The 25,315-nt window shown below is 51.5% G+C and overlaps 1 protein-coding gene across 3 annotated transcripts in view; it reads left to right on the forward strand.

The window, feature by feature from the left end:
• Window positions 1–1,031: 1,031 nt before the first annotated feature.
• The window catches only part of COL6A2 (collagen type VI alpha 2 chain), a 31,223-nt gene continuing 6,939 nt past the window's right edge, over window positions 1,032–25,315 (forward strand). The window contains exons 1-26 of one of the 3 annotated variants that reach the window (XM_044947838.1): window positions 1,032–1,188; window positions 14,814–14,953; window positions 15,108–15,706; window positions 15,912–15,932; window positions 16,650–16,715; window positions 17,980–18,033; window positions 18,119–18,163; window positions 18,457–18,483; window positions 18,718–18,744; window positions 18,843–18,887; window positions 19,447–19,500; window positions 19,901–19,963; window positions 20,356–20,418; window positions 20,700–20,789; window positions 21,397–21,459; window positions 22,046–22,108; window positions 22,319–22,381; window positions 22,748–22,810; window positions 23,083–23,133; window positions 23,378–23,413; window positions 23,638–23,700; window positions 23,786–23,848; window positions 23,992–24,027; window positions 24,215–24,260; window positions 24,538–24,690; window positions 24,857–25,309. In XM_044947838.1, the coding sequence (XP_044803773.1) occupies window positions 14,815–14,953; window positions 15,108–15,706; window positions 15,912–15,932; window positions 16,650–16,715; window positions 17,980–18,033; window positions 18,119–18,163; window positions 18,457–18,483; window positions 18,718–18,744; window positions 18,843–18,887; window positions 19,447–19,500; window positions 19,901–19,963; window positions 20,356–20,418; window positions 20,700–20,789; window positions 21,397–21,459; window positions 22,046–22,108; window positions 22,319–22,381; window positions 22,748–22,810; window positions 23,083–23,133; window positions 23,378–23,413; window positions 23,638–23,700; window positions 23,786–23,848; window positions 23,992–24,027; window positions 24,215–24,260; window positions 24,538–24,690; window positions 24,857–25,309 (2,446 nt within the window). In that variant the 5' untranslated portion in view covers window positions 1,032–1,188; window position 14,814. Of the gene's footprint in view, window positions 1,189–14,578; window positions 14,705–14,813; window positions 14,954–15,107; window positions 15,707–15,911; window positions 15,933–16,649; window positions 16,716–17,979; window positions 18,034–18,118; window positions 18,164–18,456; window positions 18,484–18,717; window positions 18,745–18,842; window positions 18,888–19,446; window positions 19,501–19,900; window positions 19,964–20,355; window positions 20,419–20,699; window positions 20,790–21,396; window positions 21,460–22,045; window positions 22,109–22,318; window positions 22,382–22,747; window positions 22,811–23,082; window positions 23,134–23,377; window positions 23,414–23,637; window positions 23,701–23,785; window positions 23,849–23,991; window positions 24,028–24,214; window positions 24,261–24,537; window positions 24,691–24,856; window positions 25,310–25,315 lie in introns of those variants that run through there. The other 2 variants (XM_006047049.3, XM_025293032.2) reach the window with 2 other exon arrangements.

The following is a 25,315-nucleotide window of genomic DNA, read 5'->3' on the forward strand; positions in this document are numbered from 1 at the left end:
TGGGAAGCCCTTCTGGGTCAAGGATCCACAAATCCAGCCCAGGACCACAGTCAGCACCTGCAGGCTCCCTCGCCACTCCTGACACTTGGCCTCTTTCCTTCTGACCAGGCCTGCACGTCCCCATCCAGGTTCAGCGTCTCGGCGTCACTCGGCCAGGGCCTGACAGTCACAGACCAGCAATGGCCAAGCAGACACCTTCCACTGCCTGGTCCGCTTCAAGGGTGCTGGTGAGGCACCCTGTCCCTGAGCCAGGGACCTCGGCCCCAGTCCCTTCTGCATCCCTTCTCCAGAAGGAGCATTGGTCCTAGGGAGTGGCAACCCCCACCACAGCCCTACCTGGGACCTCTTCTCATTCTGCTCAGGCAGGGACATCACAGAGATCCCAGGGCCCAGTCCCAAGAGCAGCTCCGGGGTTCTCACAGGGTAATGGTCTACCAGTCCCTTAGGCCCTCCTCTCCACCCAGAGAGCCTGAGGCTCCCGCTATCCTGACCACCCTTGCCCCTCCTGGCTGGCCCTTCACCTCTGGGTGGCGGAGACCCCAACGCAAGACACACATTGTGATCCATGGGTCACAGAGCTGCGTGTCCCTGAACGAGGAACGAGACCCCAGCCTGCCGGTTCTGAGCAAGGGGGACTTGGGAAGGAGACGCCTGGCGGGAGGACTCTGCAGCCTCCCAGGGCCATTCCTCCGAGGGCCGAGTGAGTGGTGAGTAAGGTGCCCCAGGCCCGGTAGTAGACACTCCAGGTCGCCAGGAAATGGGGGAGTGCGCAGCAAGCAGGGAGGTGGGCAGGTGTCCAGTCGGAGCAGCATCCAAGAAAAGGGAGGGGTCCTGACTTAGCAGGGACCGCAGAGGGGCCTCTCTTCCGCACCCCTGCCCCCTGGGGTCCCTTCCCGCCCCCCACCCGCACCCCTGTCCCCTCGGGTCGCCTCCCGGCCCCGCCCTGCCGCCATCCACGTGGCCGCAGCGCCGCCCGGTGGCCGCCGTCTGGCCGCGGAGGGGCGGGGGCGCGGAGCAGCGGCGCGGGGCGCCGGGCGGTGGACGGGACGGGGCGGGGCGGGGGCGGGGTCTGGCGGCGGCCCTTCCCGCCGCCCCTCCCTCTGCCCACTCGGCGCCGTCTTGCGTGGTCAGGACCCGGAGCCTCTTCGCTCTGGACGAGTCCGACGAGGGCGCCCAAAGCACGGTCAGGTAAGGCCACTGGCAGCTCAGTGCCGCGCAGCGGGGACGCGGGGAGTTGGGTCTTGCCCGGTGGGGTCCGCCCCCGCCGCGGTGCTCCCACTTGCACCGCCGGCCTTGCTTGGAGCCCCCGGGTCCGCTCCTGGGGCGCCTCGCGCGGGGACCCATCCGGCTGCCCCCTTCTCTCCTGGGCAGAGCCGGGTCCCCGTTCGGGGCGCCGTGCTGGGGCTCCGGGCGCCTGCCATCTACGCCCGGTCCCCCATCTGCAGCCTGACCCCTGGCCGTTCCTGGGAGGTTCGATCCTGTGTCTTGTGCCTGGGGACATCTCGAGTTTGAGGAGCCCAACTCACTCCCATGGGATGACTCCCCCTCAACACGAAACTGGGCACGGAGTGTCCAGGGGTGCTGGCCCCCCTCCTCGGCTCAGCTGAGAAGGAGCGGTTGTCCCTCCTCCCCAGAAAGACTCGTCCCTAGAATGAGGTCCGAGGGGCCAGCTTCCCTGCAGTGGGCCTCAGGGGAGGAGGGGTCCCTGACATTCCGATGGAGAACAGGGGAAGGGGAGTCACACTCACACCCCACCTACCCAGGAGCCAGCAGGACCCCAGCCTGCCCCATTTCTCTGAGGCTGGAGGTGTCCACTGAGCATCTTACCCCGACCCGAGAGTCTGCTGAGGGAGACTGAGGGGAGCGCGGGGAGGGGAGGGCGGGTGCTGAATATGCTGGGCGGCTCCCCTTATGGGCCGGCCCCACACCCGCCCGGATCCTCAGGATCCACCCCAGCAGAGCCGGGGCCAGGGCTCAGCACCCTCTGGGGTGGTGGGGGAAGGTCTGCCGCTGGGGCTACCTGCTGATACCAGTAAGGACGACCGAAAACAGCAGGATGCCACCCCTGTGTGCCTGCCATCCTGCCCAGGGCCCCCAAACATCCTCCCCTGCACCTAGGGAGGAAGCTGACAGCTCCGACACCCCTAGGCCACCCAGCTGTCCCCAAGCAAAGGCTCTTCACTTGCAGATTGACACCCAAAAAGAAGGAGGCTTGAGGTCCACACATTTCCCTGGGTTTAGTTTCCAGTAAAGGAGCTCTGGCCTGGAGACACTCTTATAGCAGCGTTTATTCCCTGCCTGCCTCTGTCTGCCTCACCAGGGCCAGGAGGCCTGATGGGTATTTGGGGCTCCCAGGAAGGAGGGAAGTGGTCTGCTTCCTCCTGTTGCTTGGTGGCAGGAGGTGGGGTGGGGAGAGGGCCTGGGCCCCTGGGGCATAGGTGACTGGAGGGGCTAGACCCAAGGGGCAGAGATGTGTCCATTCGGCCAGACGTGGGTCTCAATGGACCTCTGAAATACTCTGGCCACTGCAAAGCTACCACCCTGGGCTGATGAAAGTGACCTGGGGGCAGGGCTGTGAAGACCGCAGCAGGTTGGGGGCAGTTGTTGGGCCCGTCCAAGGTGGAAGCCACATGCAAGGCAACATACAGGAGACCAGGCTCCAACCGCTGGGTCACCTGGTCAGGCAGGGCACATCCACACCCAGTGGACTCTGCATAGCCAGCCAGCACGGGTGGCTCTGTTGTGCAGTGGTCCCTCAGGTCAGTCGAGCTCCCTGGAATGGGCCAGTGCCTGGGAGAAGGAGCAGGACCCAGGGGTCTTCCCAGGCCTCAGCAGAGGGTGTGGGCCGAGCCTGCCCTCCTCTCCATTGCCATTTTCTCATCTGTAGGACAGGGTCTCCAGGTACAGAGTGGAGGGAGACCGTGTTTGCTGCCATGAGTGCTTTATGATACCTGGAAAACTTGGCTCTCATGATTATTTTAAGAAAAACCCAAATAGTTTGATTCTTTTATTTTAAACCCCACCCCATGTTCCACTGGATTGATCCCTCCTGTGACTCCTTTCAAACATTTGTGCAGAGCTGGGGGACCCTGGTGTGGGGCACATCTGCAGAGAAGCAGGACTCATGGGATTCTGCTCACTGAACAGGACCTGGAGGCTGGCCCCTATCCTGCGTACTCGTTGGGGCTGGGCCAGATCACAAAGCAACAGTGCAGTTAATGCAAATGGAAATGTTTTCTTAATTTACCTTTTGTGTTGTTCATTGTTGGTGTATAAAAATGCAAATGATTTTTGTGCGTTGACTTTGTATCCTGCTACTTAGATTAATTCATCTATGTAACAGTTTCTTTCTGTGGACTCTTCAGGATTTTGTACATGGAAGATCATATCATCTGTGAACAGAGATAATTTTACGTCTATCTTTTATTTCTCTTTCTTGCCTAATTGTTCTGGCTAGGACTTCCAATACTATGTTGAATAGAAGTGGTTAAAATGGGCATCTTGTTTTGTTCCTGACCTTAGAAAAACTTCTAGTTTCTCACGATTGAGTTTGATATTCGCTGTGGGATTTTCATAAATGGCTTTTATTATGCTGAGATAGTTTCCATCTAGTCCTACTTTGTTGACTTTTTGAATCATGAAAGGATATTGAATTTGATCAAAAGCTTTTTCTGCATCAGTTGAGATGATCATGTGGGTTTTTCCTTCATTCTGTTAATGTGGTGTGTTATGTTAATTGATTTTCATATGTTGAACCATCTTTGCATTCCAGGAATAAATCCCACTTGATCATGATGTCTAACCCTTTTTCCATCCTGTTGAATTCTGTTTCCTAATATTTTGTTGAGGATTTTAGGTTGTAGTTTTCTTTTCTTGTAGTGTCTATCTGGTTTTGGTATCAGGGGTAATATTGTTCAGTTGCTAAGTTGCTAAGTCCAACTCTTTGTGACCCCTTGGACTGCAGCACACCAGGCTTCCTTGTCCTTCGCTGTCTCCCAGAGTTTGCTCAAATTCATATTCTATGAGTCAATGATGCCATCTGTAATGCTGACTTCATAGAATGAGTTTGGAGGTATTCCCTCTTCTTCAATTTTTTCGATAAGTTTGAGAAATATTGATATTAGTTCCACTTTAAATGCTTCATCAGTTCAGTTCAGTTCAGTTGCTCAGTCATGTCCAACTCTTTGCAACCCCATGAATCGCAGCACGCCAGGCCTCCCTGTCCAACACCAACTCCCGGAGTTTACCCAAACTCATGTTCAAGTCGATGATGCCATCCAGCCATATCATCCTCTGTCATCCCCTTCTCCTCCTGCCCCCAATCCCTCCCAGCATCAGGGTCTTTTCCAGTGAGTCAACTCTTCGCATGAGGTGGCCAAAGTATTGGAGTTTCAGCTTCGAAATCAATCCCACCAATGAACACCCAGGACTGATCTCCTTTAGAATGGACTGGTTGGATCTCCTTGCAGTCCAAGGGACTCTCAAGAGCCTTCTCCAACACAGTTCAAAAGCATTAATTCTTCGGTGCTCAGCTTTCTTCACAGTCCAACTCCACATCCATACATGACCACTGGAAAAACCGTAGCCTTAACTAGACAGACCTTTGTTGGCAAAGTAATGTCTCTGCTTTTGAATATGCTATCTAGGTTGGTCATAACTTTCCTTCCAAGGAATAAGCATCTTTTAATTTCATGGCTGCAATAAAGCCATCAGGTCCAGGGCTTTTCTTTGTCAGATTTTCAATTACTGATTCAAACTCCTTACTAATAATACTCAGATTTTTCTTCATGATTTTCTCTTTATAGGTTTTGTGTTTCTAGGAATTTGTCCATTTCATCTAGGTTATCTCATTTGTTGATGTGCAACTGATTATAGTACCCTCATAATTCTTCTTATTTCTGTAGAATAAGTAGTAATTTCCCACTTTCATTTATGATTTTAGTGATTTGAGTATTCTCTCTTTTTTTCTTAGTCCATCTAGCTAAAGGTTTGTCAGTGTTGTTGAACTTTTTGAAGAATCAACTTTTGGTTTCATTGATTTTTTTCTACTGTTTGTCTATTATCCATTTCATTTATCTCTGCTCTAATGTTTATTATTTCACTCCTTCTGCTAGATGTATGCTTAGTTTGGCTTTTTTTTTCTAGTTCCTTAAATTGTAAAGCTAGGTTATTGATTTGAGATCTTTCTTGTTTTATGTAAACACTTACAACTGTAAATTCTCTCCTTCATACTGCTTTTACTGTGTTTCATGTATTTAGTATGTCTTGTTTTCATTTTTATCAGTCTGATATTTTCTAATTTCCCTAGTGATTATTCTTTAATCTTTTGGTTGTTTAAGAGTGAGTTGTTTAATTCCCACAATTCTGTGAATTTTCTAGTTTTCCTTCTGTTATTGACTTCTAAAGTCATCCCATTGTAATCAGAGAAGATACTTTTCATGATATTTTCTTTTTAAATCTATTGAGGATTCCATTGTTGTTACACTTTTCCCTATCATTGCAAGCCTTACCCTCTCTGGTTGAGTTGACTTCCAGGGGATTTAAAAGACTGCCACCTCCCCCACCCTTTTATTTTTCTCTTTTTCTCATTTTGGAAGTCAGACATTGAAGACTATAACATTGGAAAGCAATTGCATATACAGGGGAAATTAGGCACTGCACATATCTAGGGGAAAGTACAGGTTCAGGAAGGATATAAGAAGACCTTACCTTTACTCTTCGGGGCTTCCCAAGTCCCAAGTGGTCAAGAACCTGCCTGCCAATGCAGGAGACATAAGAGATGCAGGTTTGATCCCTGAGTCAAGAAGATCCCCTGGAGAAGGAAATGTCAACCCACTCCAGTATTCTTGCCTGGAGAATTCCATGGGCAGAGTAGCCTGGCGAGCTACAGTCCATGGGGTCACAGAGTCAGACACAACTGAAGTGACTTAGCATGTACACACGCACCTTTACTGTTCAGGCTGATCCTTGGCACAGAGACAGCCTAGAACATAAATAAAACAAAAACAATCAAAAATAGCAAGCCCTAGGGAAGGAGAAGAATCTGATTTCCAGAGTTACCATATTAGATTCAAATGTCTAGTTTTTAACAAGAATCAAAAGGCAAGTAAATGAACAGGAAAATATGGCCCATTCAATGGAAAAAATGTAAACCAACCAAAACCATCCTTGAGAAAGACCTGATGGTGGATCTACTAGACAAAGACTTTAACACAACTATCTTAAAGATGCTCAAGGAGCTAAAGGAAGATGTGAAGAAAGTAAAAAATAATGTATTAATAAAATAGAAATATCAATAAATAGAAAACCTGGTAGAATCAAAAAAGATTTAATAGAGCAGAAGAGCACAATGATTTTATTTATTAGAGGGCTTCAAATGCCAATTTGAGCAAAGAAAGGATCAGTGACGTTGAAGATAAGAATGGAAATTATGAGTCTGAGGAGCATAAAGAAAAAAAGATTAAAGAAAAGTGAACAGAACCTAAAGGACCTGCATACAGTTTTGGGAATCACAGAAGGAGAAGAGAGAGAAAGGGGCAGATTAAACATGTGAAGAAACTTCCCAAATTTGATGAATGACATGAATATAAACATCTAAGGCAAATAAGAGGAACTTAAAGAGACTCACATGTTACACAGTATAATCAAACTGTCAAAAGACAAAAACAAAGAGAAAAATTTTATATCAGCAAGAAAGAAGTGGCTCATCAGATCCAAAGGAACTTCAATAATGTTACCAGAAGATGTCTCATCAGAAACTCTGGAAACCAGAGGCAGTGGGTTAATATATTCAAAATGCTAAAAGAAAAAAAATCTGTCACCCCAAAATTCTATATCCAGCAAAACTGTCCCCCAAAATTGAGGGCAAACTTAAAAAATTCCCAGATAAACAAAAGCTAAAGAAGTTCATCACCAGATCTTCCCTATAAGAAATGCTCAACAGAGTCCTGCAGGTGAAATGAAAGGATAATAGACAGTAGCTTGAAGTCATATGAAGAAACAAAGATCTCAGTAAAGGTAAATACGTGAGCAGTTTTATAAAGCTGTTATTATAACAATGGCATATAACTCACTTATTTTCTACATGATTTGAGAGACTAATACATGTTTTTTAAAAAAACAATAATTAATCTAATGTATACCCCAGAGTGGAATTGCTGGGTCATATGGTAGCTCTGTCTTTAGTTTTTTTGAGAAGCCTCCATACTGTTTTCCACAGTGGATGCACCAACTGATTACACAGTGGAATCCACCAATTCCCTTCAAAAGTGCGTGAGGGTTTCCTTTTCTACACATCCTCATCAACAGTTGTTATTTGTATTCTCTCTGATAATAACCATTCTGACATGTGTGAGCTGATATCTTATTGTGAATTTTGATTAGCAATTTCCTGATGATTAGCAGTATTGAGAATCTTTTCCTGTATCTGTTGGCCATCTGCCTTTCCTCTTTGAAAAAATATCTGTTCAGTTTTCCTGCCCATTTTTTAACTGGGTTGTTTGTGTTTTTGATGTTGAATTGTATGAGCTGTTTATATATGTTGGATAGTAACCCCTTATTTGGAGAAGGAGATGGCAACCCACTCCAGTATTCTTGCCTGGGAAATCCCATGGACAGAGGATCCTGGCAGGCTACAGTTCATGGGGTCGCAAAGAGCTGGACACAACTGAGTAACTAACACACACACACACCCCATTATTGGTCTTATCATTTGCAAATATCTTTTCTCATTCAGCAGGTTGTCTTTTTGTCAGTGGTTTCCTCTGCTGTGCAAAAGCTTTTAAGTGTAATTAGATTTCACTTATTTAATTCTGGCTTTATTTCCTTTGTTTTTGGAGACAGAGCAAAAAAAAAATTGTGCTGTGATTTATGTCAGAGTGTTCTGCCCTTGTTTCCTTTGGGAGTTTCATGGTATCCAGTCTTACATTTAGATCTTCAATCCATTTTGAGTTTATTTTTGTATATAGTGTTAGACAATGTTCTAATTTCCTCCTTTACATTTAGCTGTCCAGTTTTACCAGCACCAATTATTGAAGAGACGGTCTTTTCTTTATGGTATATTCTTGCCTCCTTTGTCATAGATTAATGACCGTAAGTGCATGGGTTTATGCCCTGGGCTCTCCGTTCTTTCCTGTTGATCTGTGTCTGTTTTTGTGCTGGAACTATATGGTTTTGATTACTGTAGCTTTGTGGTGTAGTCTGGAATTGCACACATGATCCCTTCAGCTCTGTTCTTCTTGAAACTAGTGTTATTGTAACTTCAGTTTGTAACTCCACATTTTGTTTTCTACATAATTTAAGGGACCAATGCATTACAAATAATATTTGCTTGTGTTTTTGGAGCAGTTTTTTGTGTGTATGTTGTTGAACTTAAACTGGCTTCCCAGGTGGCACAGTGGTAAAGAATCTGCCTGATAATGCAGGAGACACAAGAGACACAAGTTCTGTCCCTAGGTGGGAAAGATCCCCTGGAGTAGGAAATGGCAACCCCCTCCGATATTCTTGCCTGAAAAATTCCATGGATGGAGCAACCTTGGGGGGCTACCAGTCTATGGGGTCGCAAAGAGTCGGACATGACTGGGCAGGCAGCACAAAGTTAAACTGGCATAAATTCCAATTATATTGTTATAATTTTATAATGTTAAGTTAATCCCACGGTAACCATAAAGAAAGTACCTAAAAACTCAAAAAGAAATGAGGAAGGGATGTAAATGTTTTACTACAACAATCAGCTACACAGAAAGGAAGAAAGTAATGCAGAAAATGAGGAACAAAAAACTATAAGGTACATAGAAAACAAATAGCAAAACTACAGAAGTAATTCTCTCCTTATCAATAGTTATTTGAATTGTAAATGGATTATACTGTCCAAGCAAAAGACAGATACTGGCTGAATGGACTTTAAAAAACACCATCCAGCTAAATACTGTCTATAGAAGATTCACTTTAGATCCAAAGACACAAATAGGTTGAAAGTGAAAGGATGGAAAATGCTATTCCATGCAAATAGGAACCGAACGAAAGCAGGGGCAGCTATACCAACACCAGGTAAAGTGAACTTTAAATCAAAGAGAGTTATAAGAGACAAAGAAGGATATTATATATTAATAAAAAGTTTACAACAGAAAACAACATATTATAGTTGTAAATATATACACAATAACAGGCTATCAAAATGTTTAAACCTTAAAAATGTTAAATCTTGATCAAGCATTGGGAAGATGGTTGCCTGGCTCTTGGTCTGTTTCCACTCTGCCCATGTCACTTTGTTGTAATAAAGGTGATACGTGAGAGCCCAGTTATCACGACTGTGGACTCAAAACCATGCTGCCTGGATTTGGAGATCAGCTACTAGCTGAGCACCTCGGACAAGTCACCTATCTTGGTCTTAGTTTCCTCATCTATGAAATGGAGGTTATATTAGCACTAATATCCAAGGACTGTTGTGAAGGTTAAAAATCTGCAGTGTACCATCTGGTGCAGAGTAATCATAGGCATTTCATGCCACTTCATCTTTTCTATTTGCTTCAAAGACTTTTTAGTCAGTGCTCTACACACAGTTATTTGCTCCTCCTGGATTTTATTTGGGTGCCCTGCATGAGGTGGGATTACTTTTAGTCATGTTGTAAGCCCTTTTCCAGCCTTCTTTCACTGCTCTGAAAACAGCCATCTCATCTTTTCAGTTCTCATATGGTTTTATGCCACTGCTGTGTGGTCTTCTGGCCATTTCCAACACCAAAACAACAAATACTTCATTGCTATGATTGTATTCCATTATTGCACTTGATATCATAAATTTTATCAACCTTCATTTTTTTATTTTTCTCACCTACTCTTATTTATTCCTTCAGATGAACCTAGGATTTATTTTGTCAACAGATAATGGCAAAAAATAAAATTTATTGGAAATTTTAGTCAAAATTATATTCAATTATAGATTTGGTTATAAATAACTGATATTCTTAAGTATTGTGTGTCTCATCTAAAAACAAGGTTTTTCTCTCCAACTGTGTTCTTTGGAAATTTTTTTAGTTTTTTCCATAAGTCATGCACATCCTTAGGTTCTTGTTAAGTTTATTACTTGGATTTATTTTGGTTTTCTTGCTAGTGTAAATAGTATTTTTTCCATTACCTTTTCTAGTTGGTCATTCCCGATAGAAGAAAACCTGTAGATTTTTGTGTATTTTTCTTATAACTGCCTCATTGAAACCACTTTCTCTCTCCCCTAAACTTTGTTTAGTTTATCTTATTGAGTTTTCTAGGTAGATAGTACCATCTTTAATAAGGAGTTCCCATCTCATCCTTTACAAGATTTATACTTGTTTCTTTTTACTGTCTTATTGCATTGGCTTCCAACACAAACAGTGAGTAATAGAGTGAGATCAACACTCTTTGTCTTTTTTAATTTTTGTACTCTAATGGTCATTCTTCAAGTGCAGGAGTTTCAAATCCATAGTCAGTTCCATACATGGGCTCACTGAAATAATAAGGAATATGATTTCTGTATACGAGTAATCTGTGTATTTGTGTCAGGTAAAATTGTCCACATTCTTAAAGGAGTCTGTGACCCATGAAGACAAAAACATCTATTTTAGCTTTGTGTAAAATTTGATGCTGTTGTTCAGTTGCTAACTTGGACCTGACTCTCTGTGACCCACTGGAATGTAGCACACCAGGCTTCCCTGCCCTTCACTGTCTCTTGAAGTTTGCTCAAACTCATGTCCATTGAGTCAGTGATGCCATCCAACCATCTCATCCTCTGTTGTCTCCTTCTCCTCCTGCCTTCAGTCTTTCCCAGCATCAGTGTCTTTTCCAGTGAGTCATATCTTTGCATCAGGTGGCCAAAGTATTGTAGCTTCAGCATCAGTCCTTCCAATGAATATTCAGGGTTGATTTCCTTTAGGATTGACTGGTTTGATCTCCTTGCAGTCCCAGGCACAGTCAAGAATCTTCTCCAGCACCACAGTTCAAAAGCATCAATTCTTTGGCATTCAGCCTTCTTTATGGTCCAACTCTTCCATCTGTACATGACTACTAGAGAAACCATATCTTTGACTAGATGGACCTTTGTCAGCAAAGTGATGTCTCTACTTTTCAATACATTGTTTAGGTTTGTCATAACTTTTCTTGATTTGAAATTTATATCCTTTATGGTGTTAATCCAACTCCTAAATCTCTTATGAGATTTTGCCTTGTCTGATTTTTTTAATCATAAATGGATGTTTGGTGGCTTTAATAGAACTGTTACATACATACTTTATTTTAATGTACTTCACATTATTGCACCTTGCAGATATTTTGGTTTTTACAAATCAGCAGCTTGCATTGAGCAAGTTTATCAGAGCCATTTCTTCAACTCTGTTTGCTCACTTTCAGTCTCTGTCACATTTGGGGAGTTCTTGAAATATTTCAGACTTTTTCATTATTACCTTGTTATGGTGATCTGTGATCAGCAGTCTTTAATATTACTAATACAACTCTCTGAAGGCTCAGATGATGATTAGCATTTTTTAGCAATAAAATATTTTTAATTAATCTATGTATATTGTTTTTTAAGACATACACCATTTCACACAATAGACTACATTATAGTGTGAACATAACTTTTCTATGCACTAGAAAACCAAAAAAATCCATAAACTCCCTTTATTATATTTGCTCTATTATGGTGGTCTGGAATCAAATCCACAGTACCTCTCTATTGTTTGCAGAAACTCCTTGCAGAATATTTTTTAGGAATGGTGTGTAGGTGGGATAGATCTGAGCCCATTTACATCTGAGGTGCTTATCCGTTTTTTACTCTTTATTTGTTTTTAATTGAAGTATAGTTGATTCACAATATTGTGTTAATTTCTGCTGTACAGCAAAATGATTCAGATATACATGTATATGCGTTCTTTTTTATGTTCTTTTCCATATGGTTTATCTGAGGATATCGAATATATTTCCTTATGCTATATAGCAGGTCCTTCTTTTTTATCCTTTCTAAATGTTAGTTTGCACATACTTACCCCAGACTCCCTGTCCATCCTCTCTCCCCCTTGGCAACCATATGTCTGCTCTCTATGTCTGTGAGACTGTTTCTGTTTGGTAGATAAGTTCATTTATGCCATATTTTAGATTTCACAAGTGTTATCATATCACTTATGTAATATGGTATTTATCTTTCTCTGAACTACTTTACTTAGTTTGATTATCTCTAGTTACATTCATGTTGCTGCAAATGACGTTATTTTGTTCTTTTTTTAGCTGAGTAGCATTCCATCGTGTGTATTAACTATGCACCACCTCTTCTTTATCCACTCCTCTGTTAGTGGACATGTAGCTTGTTTCCATGTCCTGGCTATTGTAAGTAGTGCCGCTATGGACATATGGGTGCATGCATCTTTTTGAATTAGAGTTTTGTCTGGATATATGCCCAGAATTGGAATTGCTGGATCATATGGGAATTCTATTTTTAGTTTTCTGCGATGTTTATTCTTGTATATGAAAGATAAGGTAGCTGGGGAGACATCCTTGGGTCATTTCATTTTCCTGTCAAAATTCTGAATTATTGTCTCATCTTCAGTCTACAATGTTGTAGAAGAAGACTTTGATGCCTCTATTAGTGATTTATTGCTGTATAATAAAGTATTCAAAAACAGTGATTTAAAACAATGTGCTAAGTCACTTCAGTCATGTCTGACTCTTTGCAACCCTATGGACTGTAGTCTGCCAGGCTCCTCTGTCCATGGGCTTCTCCAGGCAAGAATACTGGAGTAGGTTGCCATGCTCTCCTCCAGGGGGATCTTTCCGACCCAGGAATCTAACGCACATCTCTTATGTCTCCTGCTTTGGCATGTCGGTTCTTTACCACTAGCGCCACCTGAGCATTTACTATCTCGTAATTTATTCAGGTTAGGAATTCAAGGGAGGCTTTGCTGGGTGCTTCCAGCTCAGGGTCTCTTGCAAGGTGCAGGCAGGATATTGGCTCTGCCACGGTCATCTGAAGTCTTGGCTGGGGTGGAGGCTCTGCCTCCAAGATGGCTCACTCACCACTGTCAACTGGAGGCCTCATCACCTCCCCTAGTGAGCTGCTGCAAAGGCTGTTGGCACGTCTTCGTGTCGTGACAGACAGCCTCGTCCTTAGCAAGCAGTTCAAGAGAGGACCAGGCAGAAGCCACCATGCCTTTTATGTCCCACGTGTGGAAGTCACACAACACACTCCAAGTTATTCTGTCAGCCACAGTGGTCAGTGATAATTTGGGGCTGAAAGGACTCCAAGGAGGGTACCTTGGAGATTGCCTCCCATAGGCCAAAGTGATTTATCCTTTTGGGTATTTCTGTATTTTGTTGTTGCTTTTGTGTTTTTCCACTGGGTAGATATTTTTAGAAGTTTTCATTACATTTGAGAATAATATTTTCCACCAGTACACTTTATTATTGGAGAAGGCAATGGCACCCCACTCCAGTACTCTTGCCTGGAGAATTCCATGGATGGAGGAGCCTGGAAGGCTGCAGTCCATGGGGTCGCTGAGGGTCGGACACAACTGAGCGACTTCACTTTCACTTTTCACTTTCATGCATTGGAGAAGGAAATGGCAGCCCACTCCAGTGTTCTTGCCTGGAGAATCCCAGGGACGGGGAAGCCTGGTGGGCTGCCGTCTATGGGGTCGCACAGAGTTGGACACGACTGAAGTGACTTAGCAGCAGCAACACTTTATTATGTGGGCCTCTTTTTAATTATGTGTGTTAGTGCGTGGTGTGTGTGGTGTATGATGTGTGTGTGTGATATGTGTGTGTGGTGTGTGTGGTATATGTGGTGTGGAGTGTGTTGTGATATGCATAATGTGTGTGTGGTGTGTGTATGATGTGTGCGGTATGATGTATGTGTGTGATGTGTGTGGGGGTATGGATTGTGTGTGTGGTATGTATACTGTGTATATGTGGTGTATGATGTGTGTTTTTGTGGAATGTGTGTGGTGTGTGTGGTGTGGAGTGTATGAGTGAGGTGTATAATGTGTGTGTGGTATGTGTATAATGTGTGTGTGAGATGTCTATGTATGTGGTGTGTATGGTGTGGAGTGTGTGTGTGATGTGTATAATGTGTGTGTGGTATGTGTGTGATGTGTGTATGATGTCTGTGTGTGTGGTGTCTGTGTGATATGTATAATATATGTGTGCCATGTGGTGTGTATAATGTGTGTGGTGTGTGGTGTGGAGTGTGTGTGTGTGATGTGTATAACATATGTGGTATGTGTATGATGTGTAAGTGATGTGTGGTATGATGTGTGTATGATGTGTGAGTGTATGATGTGTATGTGATGTCTGTGTGTGTGGTTGTGTGGTGTGGAGTGTTTGTGTGATGTGTATAATGTGTGTGGTATAATTCAGAACCCCTGGCCTGCGCCTCACCCCACCTTCTCAGTCAACACAATCGAGTGTTGCCCCCAGCCCTCTGTAAACTAGATTCCTCTGGGCAGGGAGTTCCCTTCCTCTGGACACTTCTCTCTGTCTGGGCACATCCATCACCTCCTGCAGGAAACCCTCCTGGATTTCCTGATGCTCCTATGGGGCTTGCTTTAATCTCTACACCCAGGCTGCGCAGGGCAGGGAGGAACAGTGAACGTCACACTCAGAATGGAGCCCAAAACCTGCAGTCTCTGCTCCCACTGTGCTTGTTGTCCCCACCCAGGCAAAGGAACAAGGCGCACGCTGAGCTGAGGTGCTTCCTGACCTCCGTGTGTCCCCCCAGCATCATCTGGGGAGGGGGGCTGGGGGCCGGTGATGTGAGGGTGGGGCACGGTCTGCAGCGCCACTCTTCCCTTTTGCAGGATGTTGAGGCGCAAGGGTGCTGCCAAGATGCTCCGCAGCCCCTGCTCCGCCCTCCTGCTCTGGGGGCTCCTGGGGGCCGTCCATGCTCAGCAGCAGGAGGTCATCAGCCCTGGCACCTCGGACAGGAATAGCTGCCCTGGTACGACTGGTGTGGGTGTGGTGGGGCGGGGCCGAGTGGGGCAGGGATGGGGCGGGGCCTAGGGTGGAGGGGCGGGGCCGGCTGCCGGGAGACCTAGCAGGCAGACCCCAGGACCACCGGCTCAGGCCCCGAGGTGACGCCTGTGCATCCCCAGAGAAGGCCGACTGCCCAATCCACGTGTACTTCGTGCTGGACACGTCGGAGAGCATCACCATGCAGTCCCCCACTGACAGCCTGCTCTACCACATGCAGCAGTTTGTGCTGCAGTTCATCAGCCAACTGCAGGATGAGCTCTACCTGGACCAGGTGGCCCTCAGCTGGCGCTACGGCGGCCTGCACTTCTCCGATCTGGTAGAGGTGTTCAGCCCGCCGGGCAGCGACCGGGCCTCCTTCACCAAGAGCTTGCAGAGCATCAGCTCCTTCCGCCGGGGCACCTTCACCGACTGCATGCTGGCCAACATGACCCAGGAGGTCCGGCGGCATGTGGGCAAGGGTGTGGTCAACTTCGCGGTGGTCATCACCGACGGTCACGTGACCGGCAGCCCGTGTGGGGGCATCAAGCTGCAGGCAGAGCGAGCCCGCGAGGAGGGCATCCGGCTGTTCGCGGTGCCGCCCAACCTGAAGCTGAATGAACAGGGCCTGCGGGACATTGCCAACACACCCCACGAGCTCTACCGGAACAACTATGCGACCATGCGGCCGGACTCCACTGAGATCGACCAGGACACCATCAACCGCATCATCAAGGTCATGGTGAGTGGCGGGCTGGGGCAGGGCAGCAGGAGGCAGTACACGCTCCAGGTCTGTCTATCCGCTGTGAGGTGACTGAAGGGTGTGGGCCGGGGGTGGGGAGGGGTCTGATGTCTGCTCTGATGTCCTGGGTCCCTGCCCAGATGTGGAGCTGGTGCCACCTCCAGTTCCCCACTCACCAGGGTTTCTCTCTGTGTCTTTTCTGCAGAAACATGAAGCCTATGGAGAGGTGAGAGTGTCTCCATCCCAGCCCCATGGCTGCCAGGGCCTCTGACTCAGAAGAGATGACCACTTCTTCCCACACCCCACTCCCGGGAGCTAGGACAATGAGAAGGGATGAGGGAGCATGACCCCTCTGCTCCCTGTGGAGCCTGAGACTGTAGCCTGATTGAGGGGCTCTTGGCCAAAATCGTGCTGTTTAAGCCCAGGAGATCAGCATCAGGGTCACCTGCAATCCCTGTGGATGAGGCTTGAGGTTGAAGGTTGCCCCCGGGCTGACAGGCTCTATCCACCTAAATCAGGCCAGGAGGAGAAGGCAGGTGGCCAGCTGTGTGCCCAGTGTGGGACCCTCGTCCCTGTGCTTCCCCAGCACCATCTCACAGCCCTGGCTCCTACAAGCGTGCCCTTTCCCAGGACAGCTGCTCAGAACACAGAGATTTACCATGCAAGATCAGCGGACACTGGCCAGCAGCAACTTAATCCTTCCTATTGCCAGTCATTGCTTAACCCAGCCTTGGTTTCCCAAACTTGACTAGAGCACTCATGTAGACCCCCGAACCTGCCCCTGGTGGGCACAGAGCCCTCCTGGACACCTCTCAAGTCTGTTCCATCACACAGGCCCGTTCTCAGGATGGCCCAGCGTCCAGGGGGCCCAGCCTACTCCCCTCCCTCCCTCCTGGTGCTTGTGACCCTGGCCTCACACACTGCCCCTTGCTTCTGATTTTAGTGCTACAAGGTCAGCTGTCTGGAGATCCCTGGGCCCCCTGGCCCCAAGGGCTACCGCGGACAGAAGGTAAGATGCCCAGACCACCGGTGGGGCCGATGCCACAGGAAAGCCTCTGACCTCTCCCCAGCTCCATATATCTTAGGGCCACTGCACGGTGGATGGACTCACCACTTCTCACCCTGGAGGATCTAAAATTCAGTTTTTATCAACTTCCTTTCCTATGGCATTTTCAGAAAAGTAGGAATACTTATAAATTAAGATTTGCCCATAAAATACTCCTCTAAAGTAAACAAGCATGCCCATGTACATAAGGAAGCACGAGCTACATTACTGTTAGTAACATGGTGAAAATTCATACAGGGCACCCATGCTTGTCATTTATTAAATAAGTGGTTTTTAAGAGGTCAGGTTGGCCCTGCATTTTCATAACAGCAGAGGTGTATAAAATGAAATTCTTCCAAAATTACTACCCGAGTATAAGAAACGCCAGTGATTCATGTCAGAAAGCTGCTTCTTTCCAAATTCAGGGGTGAGGTATCTAGGTGCTTGTCTGCCAGGCCGCTGGTCACATGTTCCCGCTGCCTCCCTGGTGACTCCAGTCCTAGATCCAGTCCTATTTTCCACCAGAGGCAGCTTTGGCCACCCATGGCAGAGCTGTGACTCTGGTCCTTGGTGGGGAGGGAGCATCTCTGGAAGCTGCTGTGGAGATCACTGTGGTTAGTGTGGGGGCAGAAAGAACCCCAAAATGGGGCACAGATGTTCAGAAGCCTCTGCCCACCCACTAGTTCCTGTCTGTGGCCTCCCTCTTCCTGGATCCCCAAGACCTTCTGCTCCTTACTCCTCCCTTCTCTGACCTCCTCTCACTTCTGCCCATCTTTTTGCCCTGAAACTGGAAGCATCTTAATAAGTAGATGCATTTACTTAATACAGTCCCACATTGTACAGTTAAACCTTGAATTCTGGGGAGCTGGCCTGTCTTGAGGTGTTATTTAGCTGCCCCCACAGGATCCAGAGGAATTGACATCATGGCATGACATACGGGCAGGAGCAGCCAGGTGCAGAATTGGAGTCCTGTAGATCTGTGTGGGCACCCCCACCCCAGGGCCGCTCCAGCCCCACCGCAGGGCGGCTTCTCAGAGAGCTGACAGTCAGAGCTCAAGGGAGCAGGTCAGATAGGCCTGTTCTGACAGGGTCCAGGACTCTAGGGGCCCCGAGGTGGCACTATAATTGTCACCTGGCCACCCAACCCCAGGACCACAGTCTTACCACCTCCCAGGAGCTCCCCTGGCCCAATGCCTCCCTTATTCCTTTCTCTGGCATCTGCTTTCAGGGCGCCAAGGGCAACATGGGTGAGCCTGGAGAGCCTGGACAGAAGGGGCGACAGGTGAGTGCCCTCCCCACCCCGGCCCATCCAGAGGCCCCTGTCCCCGCGGCTGGGGTTGCATCCACCACCCTCTGTTCTTGCACAGGGAGATCCAGGCATCGAAGGCCCCATTGGATTCCCTGGACCCAAGGTAAGTTGCTGCTGACCCTGCCTGGGGGGTGGGGACATGGGGACAAGCCAAGGGCTTCCTGCCTCCAGGAGGGGCCAGCCATGGGGTCAGGCTGTGCCCGGCACAGTCCATCACCCCTGCCCCTGACCCACGGAAGCGAAGTGCCTCGGTATTTCCAGTGTCGCATCATCCCTGGTGGCACCTCTCCACCAGAGCCTGCCGACACACCCTCTTCTCTTCCCTGGACCTGGTGGGTGGGTCCCAGCACCCTGCCCACCTGTGGTAATGCTTCTTTTCTTTTCTTCTGACCTCAGGGTGTTCCTGGTTTCAAAGGCGAGAAGGTGAGATTCCACTCTGGGCATCTGAGCATCTGGGCATCACCCAGCCCAACCCCCTCAGCTGCATCCTTCAGCTAGCCCAGGGTCCTTGCTGGGACACGAGACCCCACGTCATGCCAGTCATGACCTCTGGGGCCTCTCTGGCCTCATGTTTGGTCTGAGGCAGATTCCGCCTGGAGGCAGTGGTGTCTGTGATGCGGGAGATCAGCACTAACTGGCCTCTTTCCTCCTGCACAGGGCGAGTTTGGAGCCGACGGGCGGAAGGTGAGCAGAGCGGCGGGCAAGGGCAGGGTGCCCACCTTCCCACTGTTCTGAAGGAAGTACCAGGGAGCTAATGGGGTCCCTCCTCCCCTCTCCTCCAGGGTGCCCCGGGCCTGGCGGGCAAGAACGGGACAGATGGGCAGAAGGTGAGTACACCGTTCCTGGGCAGGGCAGCAGTACCCACGGAATGAGCATGATCCCTTTCAGACTCTCAGGTCCTTCAGGGGGTGGGCTTCTGGGCCCATCCACCCACTGCCCACACCTGTGGCTTGGGCAGCCCCTGGTTGTGCCTCCTCAATGGACACAGGACAGACGGGGACCCGCATGAGGGGAGTGGACATTTGCTGCAGAAAAGCAGGTACTGGCCAGGCAGGAGTCTCCCAGCCTGGCCTGCAGACCTTATGTCTGGACTGGCTGGGGGTTCACAGACCTGCACGGGTGCACACTTAAAAGTGTTGCAGGAGACCATGCATGTATGCACACATGCACATATGTGGAGGAGACACCACAGACCCACACGCTCCCGGCCACACCCCAGGGATGCCCTCCCACCTTCACAGAAGTGCCACCCTGACAGCCATTCACACAGATGTCCCACAAGGGGTGCCCAGTGTACCCAGACCTGGCACCTCTGACCCCTGTCATCAGGGCTCATGTCCCCAAATCCGGCCCTGATGCGTCTTCTGCTCCCCTCTTCTCCTTCAGGGCAAGCTGGGGCGCATTGGACCTCCTGGCTGCAAGGGAGACACCGGGGATCGGGTGAGTGCAGCCTGGTGGCTCTGGGAGATGCTAGGCACCAGGCGGGGGTCAGTCCACCAGCTGTAGCGGGAAGCCAGGTGGCAGGGGCCATAGTGGAGCTCCTCCCCAACCACCTGTCCTGGACCCCTGCCAGAGTTTAGCCAGTGTTGGGGTCACAACGTGACAAGTGACCTCAGGGCTCTTGAGTCAGATGGAGGGGAACTGCTCTACAGTCCCAAGGCACGTCCCCCCAGGTTAGCAGCTTGTCTGATCGGCCCACCCAGGCCCAAGGGGTCCCGGCATCCAGTCCAGAGATGGGATGCTGGTCACCCTCCCCCTGGTCAACTGGCCCTGAGCTCACAGAGAAAATTCAAGCACGGCCCTGGGCAGGAGCCCAACACAACCTTCTCCCTTCTCTCAGGGCCCTGATGGCTACGTGGGGGAAGCCGGCAGCCCTGGGGAGAGAGGAGACCAAGGCTCAAAGGTAGACCGCCTGGCCACGGCGCGGGCGGGCCAGAGCAGATGGAGCCACCACCCTTCCAGGGCCTTTTCCCTGCCCCCAGCACCCAGCCTAGACACCCAAGAGGCGCTGTCCCTGAAAATCAGGCCGGGGGCCATGGGGTGCCCACACATGGGGGTCATGTGGTGCCCACAGTGGGGGCCACGAGGTGCCCAAACATGGGGGTCATGGGGTTCCTACACATGGGGGTCGTGGGGTGCCCACACATGGGGGTCATGGGGTGCCCACACGGAGGCAGGGCTTGCTCCATGGACACAGGAGGAGAATTACAAGCCCCCAGCCCCACCGGGGTCCTGTCCTGCTCCTGGGTCTGAGGAACAAGAGGCTGATTTCTTTATTTCTCCAAACACTTCCAGGGGGACCCTGGCCGCCCAGGACGCAGAGGCCCCCCCGGGGAGAATGGGGCAAAAGGAAGCAAGGCAAGTGTTCCCGGAGGCCCTGCGCTGAGGCCTGTGCTACCCCATGCGGTGAAGGGGCAGTGAGGAAGGGAGGGAGGTGGTAGTGCAGGCCAGCCTGGACCCTGAGCACCCCCCACCCCATCTCTCTGGCCCTGCTGCCAGGTGACCAGGGTATATTGCACCTGAGGCAAACGTGGTCCCTCTGGAGGCAGCGGGCGTGAGTCCACTTGGGGCTGGGCCCTGCCCCTGGCCAATCACACATGTGGCCAGATCACTGTAACTGAGCTATCTCCTCCCCACAGGGCTATCAAGGCAACAACGGAGCCCCAGGAAGTCCTGGCCTGAAAGGAGCCAAGGGCGGGCCTGGGCCCCGAGGACCCAAAGGCGAGCCTGTGAGTTCACATCCGCCCAGCCCCGGGGTGCCCGTCCCCCGGCTCCTGCCTCCTGCTGAGCCACCCCAGCACACTCCCTGCTCCGGGCATCTCTGAGCCCAACGTCCTCTGGCGTCTCTAAATGTGCCCCTTGTCCCCATGCTGCAGACACCAAGCAGGGCCACCAAAGAGTGGCCTGCAGGGCCCAACCATGCCCCTGCCAGACACTTGGTGCCTGTGAAGTGGCCCCGTGTCCCCATCTCATCCCCCCTAGCAGGACTCCCCAGAGGGCTAAATCTAGACCCAGAGACACACAGGGCCAATCTCCGGGCTGACCCTCAGAGAGGTCGCAGCCTGAGGCCTGGCCTAATCCAGCAGGGACCTAAGTGACCACGCAGAGAGCTGGTCCAAGCTGGTGTCAGTCATGTCACCTGAACCCCCAGCCCGCATCATTCCCAGACCCTTGGCTGGGACAGACTGGCCCAGCAGAGGACACAGTCTAGGCTGAAGCACTCTGAAGGGGGTCCCAGGCCCCACCGCCAAAGTCCTCATGGCGAGAACAGAGAGTAGGGTTCCAGTGTGGCCCCCACCATCAGGACCCCCCTTTCCACAAGCCTGTTTTCTGCAGGGGCGCAGGGGAGACCCTGGAACCAAAGGCGGCCCAGGCAGTGACGGCCCCAAGGGTGAGAAGGTGAGTGTCTGCGTTAGGGGAGCCTGGGGCATTGTCGGCCGTGTCTGTGTCTGCACTGGGGTCTCACTGGGTTGAGGGGCCAACGGGGCCCCTGTAACAAGGGATGACCAACACCCCCTCCACAGTCCACCTCAGACAACAAAGGCGACCCCCAGGGCCTGACCGTCAAGGGGCGCTTCCTGCAGGGTCTGAGAGAGCAAGAGGCACTCCCTGCTGAGGGGCCTGGGCAGGGCCAGTTCCATGCACACCATGCACATTTGCGCAAGCTGCATTCTGCTCCACCCCCGGCCTCCCCTCCCCTCCCCCGCACACATGTGTTCCTGTAGTTGGCACAGGAGGTCTTGTGATGAAAGCCGAAGGTGGCCAGCTCCCTGTGAAATTTGAGTGAAGGGCTCCAAGGAGGGCTTCCTCCTCTGGACATGAGTGGTGGCCCCTGCCTGCCCAGGCTGCATGAGGCTGAGTGGACAGGCCTGCTATTCCAGCGTCACCCTCCACAGTGTGCGGCCTCCTCCTCCAGGGAGTTAGTGATCCCCTCTCCCACCTCCCTCGCATGCAAACCAAACTAACCTGGCCTTTCTCCTCACAGGGGGACCCTGGTCCTGAGGGGCCCCGGGGCCTGGCTGGAGAGGTTGGCAACAAAGGAGCCAAGGCAAGTGGTCATGGCTGGGTGGTCACAGGGGCCATGTGCCCTCCTGCTGGAGGGGCTGCACCAGGAGCCCCTGCCCTCTCCCACCCTCCACCTTCAGACCCAGCCCGGGGGCCACTGTGGTCAGGGCTGAGGGCCTCTCGGAGGGCAGCACAGCCCCACCTTGCTCACGTCCACAGTGAGTCTCAGGCGCTTCATCCCTCTTCCTTCCAGGGAGATCGTGGTTTGCCTGGACCCAGAGGTCCCCAGGGGACTGTCGGAGAGCCTGGGAAACAGGTCAGTAGCAGAATGCCAAGGAGGGCCCGTGGCTCTGGGACCCAGGCCCCTCGCTGTCTTTTGACCTCATTGTCCCCCTTCCCCACCCTGCAGTCCACTTGGATCTTCTGTCCTTGGGCAGGAAGGACACTGTCCCCAAAAACCTGGGCAGCGGGACAGGGGGCATCTCACACCCTCATCCTGCCCTGAGGGATCCAGCTTTACCAGATGGGAGGCGGTGTGGGGCCTGGGAGCTGGACGTGGCTCATGGAGAGTAGAGACCTTCAGGATGCCCAGCCCCATGGGGCAACAGTGTCACCTGGGGGTCAGAGCAAGATGACGTCAGTCCCCCTCTTTGCCGACTCCTTGCCTCCTTTCTGTTCTCAGGGATCTCGGGGAGACCCTGGTGATGCTGGTCCCCGCGGAGACTCGGGACAGCCTGGCCCCAAGGTATGCCCCCTCCCCACCCTCCAGGATGGGGCTGGGAGCCTGACCAAGTCTTCCAGGAATCTGCCCGCTCAGCCCCCTTGGTGTGGGAGGACATCAGGGACCGAGCAGCAACCCCCCCACCTCCCCCATTTTCTCACCCTTGGGGGTAGTATGTCCTCCCAAAGCGGTCCCTGCCCATGAGGCCCCTCCCCACCTGCCCCAGTCCAGGCCAGCTGGCTTAGTCTCCACATTTTCCCACTGACCTGCCCTGACTGGCCTCCTGTGTCCCCCAGGGAGACCCTGGCAGGCCTGGATTCAGCTATCCCGGACCCCGAGGAGCACCTGTAAGTCCTGGCACCTGACGTGGGACAGGTACTGGGGGAGGGCCATGACCAGGGAAGGTTCTTGCTAGTTCCTGCTAGGCCTAGGGTGAGTGGAGAAGGGCCCGAGGTGCCAGCAAGAGGCAGGCCTCCTGGAACCTCAGACCTTCTCCCACAGCCTGCGTGGCTCACCATGAGGGCTGGGATGGGGCTGCAGGGCCTGCCAGCCCTTGGCCCTTGCTGAGTGACCCCTGTGATTGCTTCCCAGGGAGACAAGGGTGAGCCAGGCCCCCCCGGCCCCGAGGTACGTATTGTGGTGCATGGGGCCGTCTGTGTGCCTGGCCTCCGCTGAGCTCTGGGGGTGGGAGCTGGCTATGCCCTGAATCTGTGCGGGGTTGCATCTCTGCCAGCACTGCTGAGTACGGGTTCCTCCTGAAAAAGCTGGCAGGTCTGCTGAGGCTGGGGCAGGGAAGCAGTGCTGGGCCACAGAGCTCTCTGCGCTATTAACAAGGGTGTCCTGTGTCACAGGGGAGCAGAGGTGACTTTGGCTCCAAAGGAGAACCTGGGAGGAAAGGCCAGAAGGGAGAGCCTGTGAGTACCTCCATGCCCAGGGCAGAGCCGTGTGCGGGGACCACCCAGGGCATTGCCAGAGCCCACCTGCCCTTTTCCTTCTCAGGCAGATCCTGGTCCCCCTGGTGAGCCTGGCCCACGAGGGCAGAGAGGAGCCCCAGGACCTGAGGTAGGTCAGTCGCCATGCCTTTGGCCCTGAGGCCCAGCCCCTGGGTCAGCCTGACCAACAGGCACCCAAACCACATGGCCTGCAGCCCTCGCAGCCTTGGCCATGAGGAATGTCACCTCTCACTGTCACCCTTCCTCCTCCAGGGAGAGCCTGGCCCCCCAGGAGACCCCGGCCTCACGGTAGGTATCAGTTGGGTTGGACTCAGGGTCCTCCTGCGTCTTAAAATCCTAAGAAAGGGCAGCAGGGACAGACAGGTCGGGGGTGAGCTCAGGGCAGGAGGTGGACAGGGTCGGCAGGCTCCCAGGAAGCACTTCTGGTCCCTCCCTGTGGTTCACGCTCTGCCCCGCCCACCCGGCTGTGTTCCAGGAATGCGACGTCATGACCTACGTGAGGGAGACCTGCGGGTGCTGTGGTGAGTTGCGGCCCCCACGCAGCTACATCGGAGCACTTGTGTCCCTTGGGGCTCCTGTCCAGGGGTCAAGGTCACCTGCCCTAGTCCTGCCCTCCGGGTTGCGTTCACTGTTTCCCATGGTGCACTTGGGTGCATGCCCCTGGCGTCTAAGGGTGTCTCCATGGGCCGGGGGTCAGCGCGGCGACCCTCCCGCCCCTCCCGCCCTCGGTTCGCCCGGCTCCGCCCTCCTGCCGGGTTCCCGCTGACCCCACCCCACCACTCTCCTGGCTCCCGGCAGACTGTGAGAAGCGCTGTGGCGCCTTGGATGTGGTGTTCGTCATCGACAGCTCTGAGAGCATTGGCTACACCAACTTCACCCTGGAGAAGAACTTCGTCATCAACGTGGTCAACAGGCTGGGGGCCATCGCCAAGGACCCCAAGTCGGAGACGGGTCAGCTGCACCGCAGTGGGGTGGGGTCCGGGAGCGCCAGGCCGCAGTCTTGAGCAGAGAGGGGCCGGCGCGCAGGGCACCTGGGATCCAGACGGAAGTCCACGGGAGGGGTCTCGGAGGGGCCGTAGCTCTGCCAAGGCTGACCTCACGCCCGCGCCCACTGCAGGGACCCGCGTTGGCGTCGTGCAGTACAGCCACGAGGGCACCTTCGAAGCCATCCAGCTGGACGACGAGCGCATCGACTCGCTGTCCAGCTTCAAAGAGGCCGTCAAGAACCTTGAGTGGATTGCTGGCGGCACCTGGACACCCTCGGCCCTCAAGTTCGCCTACAACAAGCTCATCAAGGAGAGCCGGCGCCAGAAGACCCGCGTGTTCGCGGTGGTCATCACAGACGGCCGCCACGACCCCCGGGACGACGACCTCAACCTGCGGGCACTGTGCAACCACGAAGTGACGGTGACGGCCATCGGCATCGGGGACATGTTCCACGAGAAGCACGAGAGCGAGAACCTGTACTCCATTGCCTGCGACAAGCCGCAGCAGGTGCGCAACATGACGCTCTTCTCCGACCTGGTGGCAGAGAAGTTCATCGACGACATGGAGGACGTGCTGTGCCCGGGTGAGT

Source organism: Bubalus bubalis, chromosome 1 (assembly GCF_019923935.1).
Source record: "Bubalus bubalis isolate 160015118507 breed Murrah chromosome 1, NDDB_SH_1, whole genome shotgun sequence".
NCBI classification, from domain to species: Eukaryota; Metazoa; Chordata; class Mammalia; order Artiodactyla; family Bovidae; genus Bubalus; species Bubalus bubalis.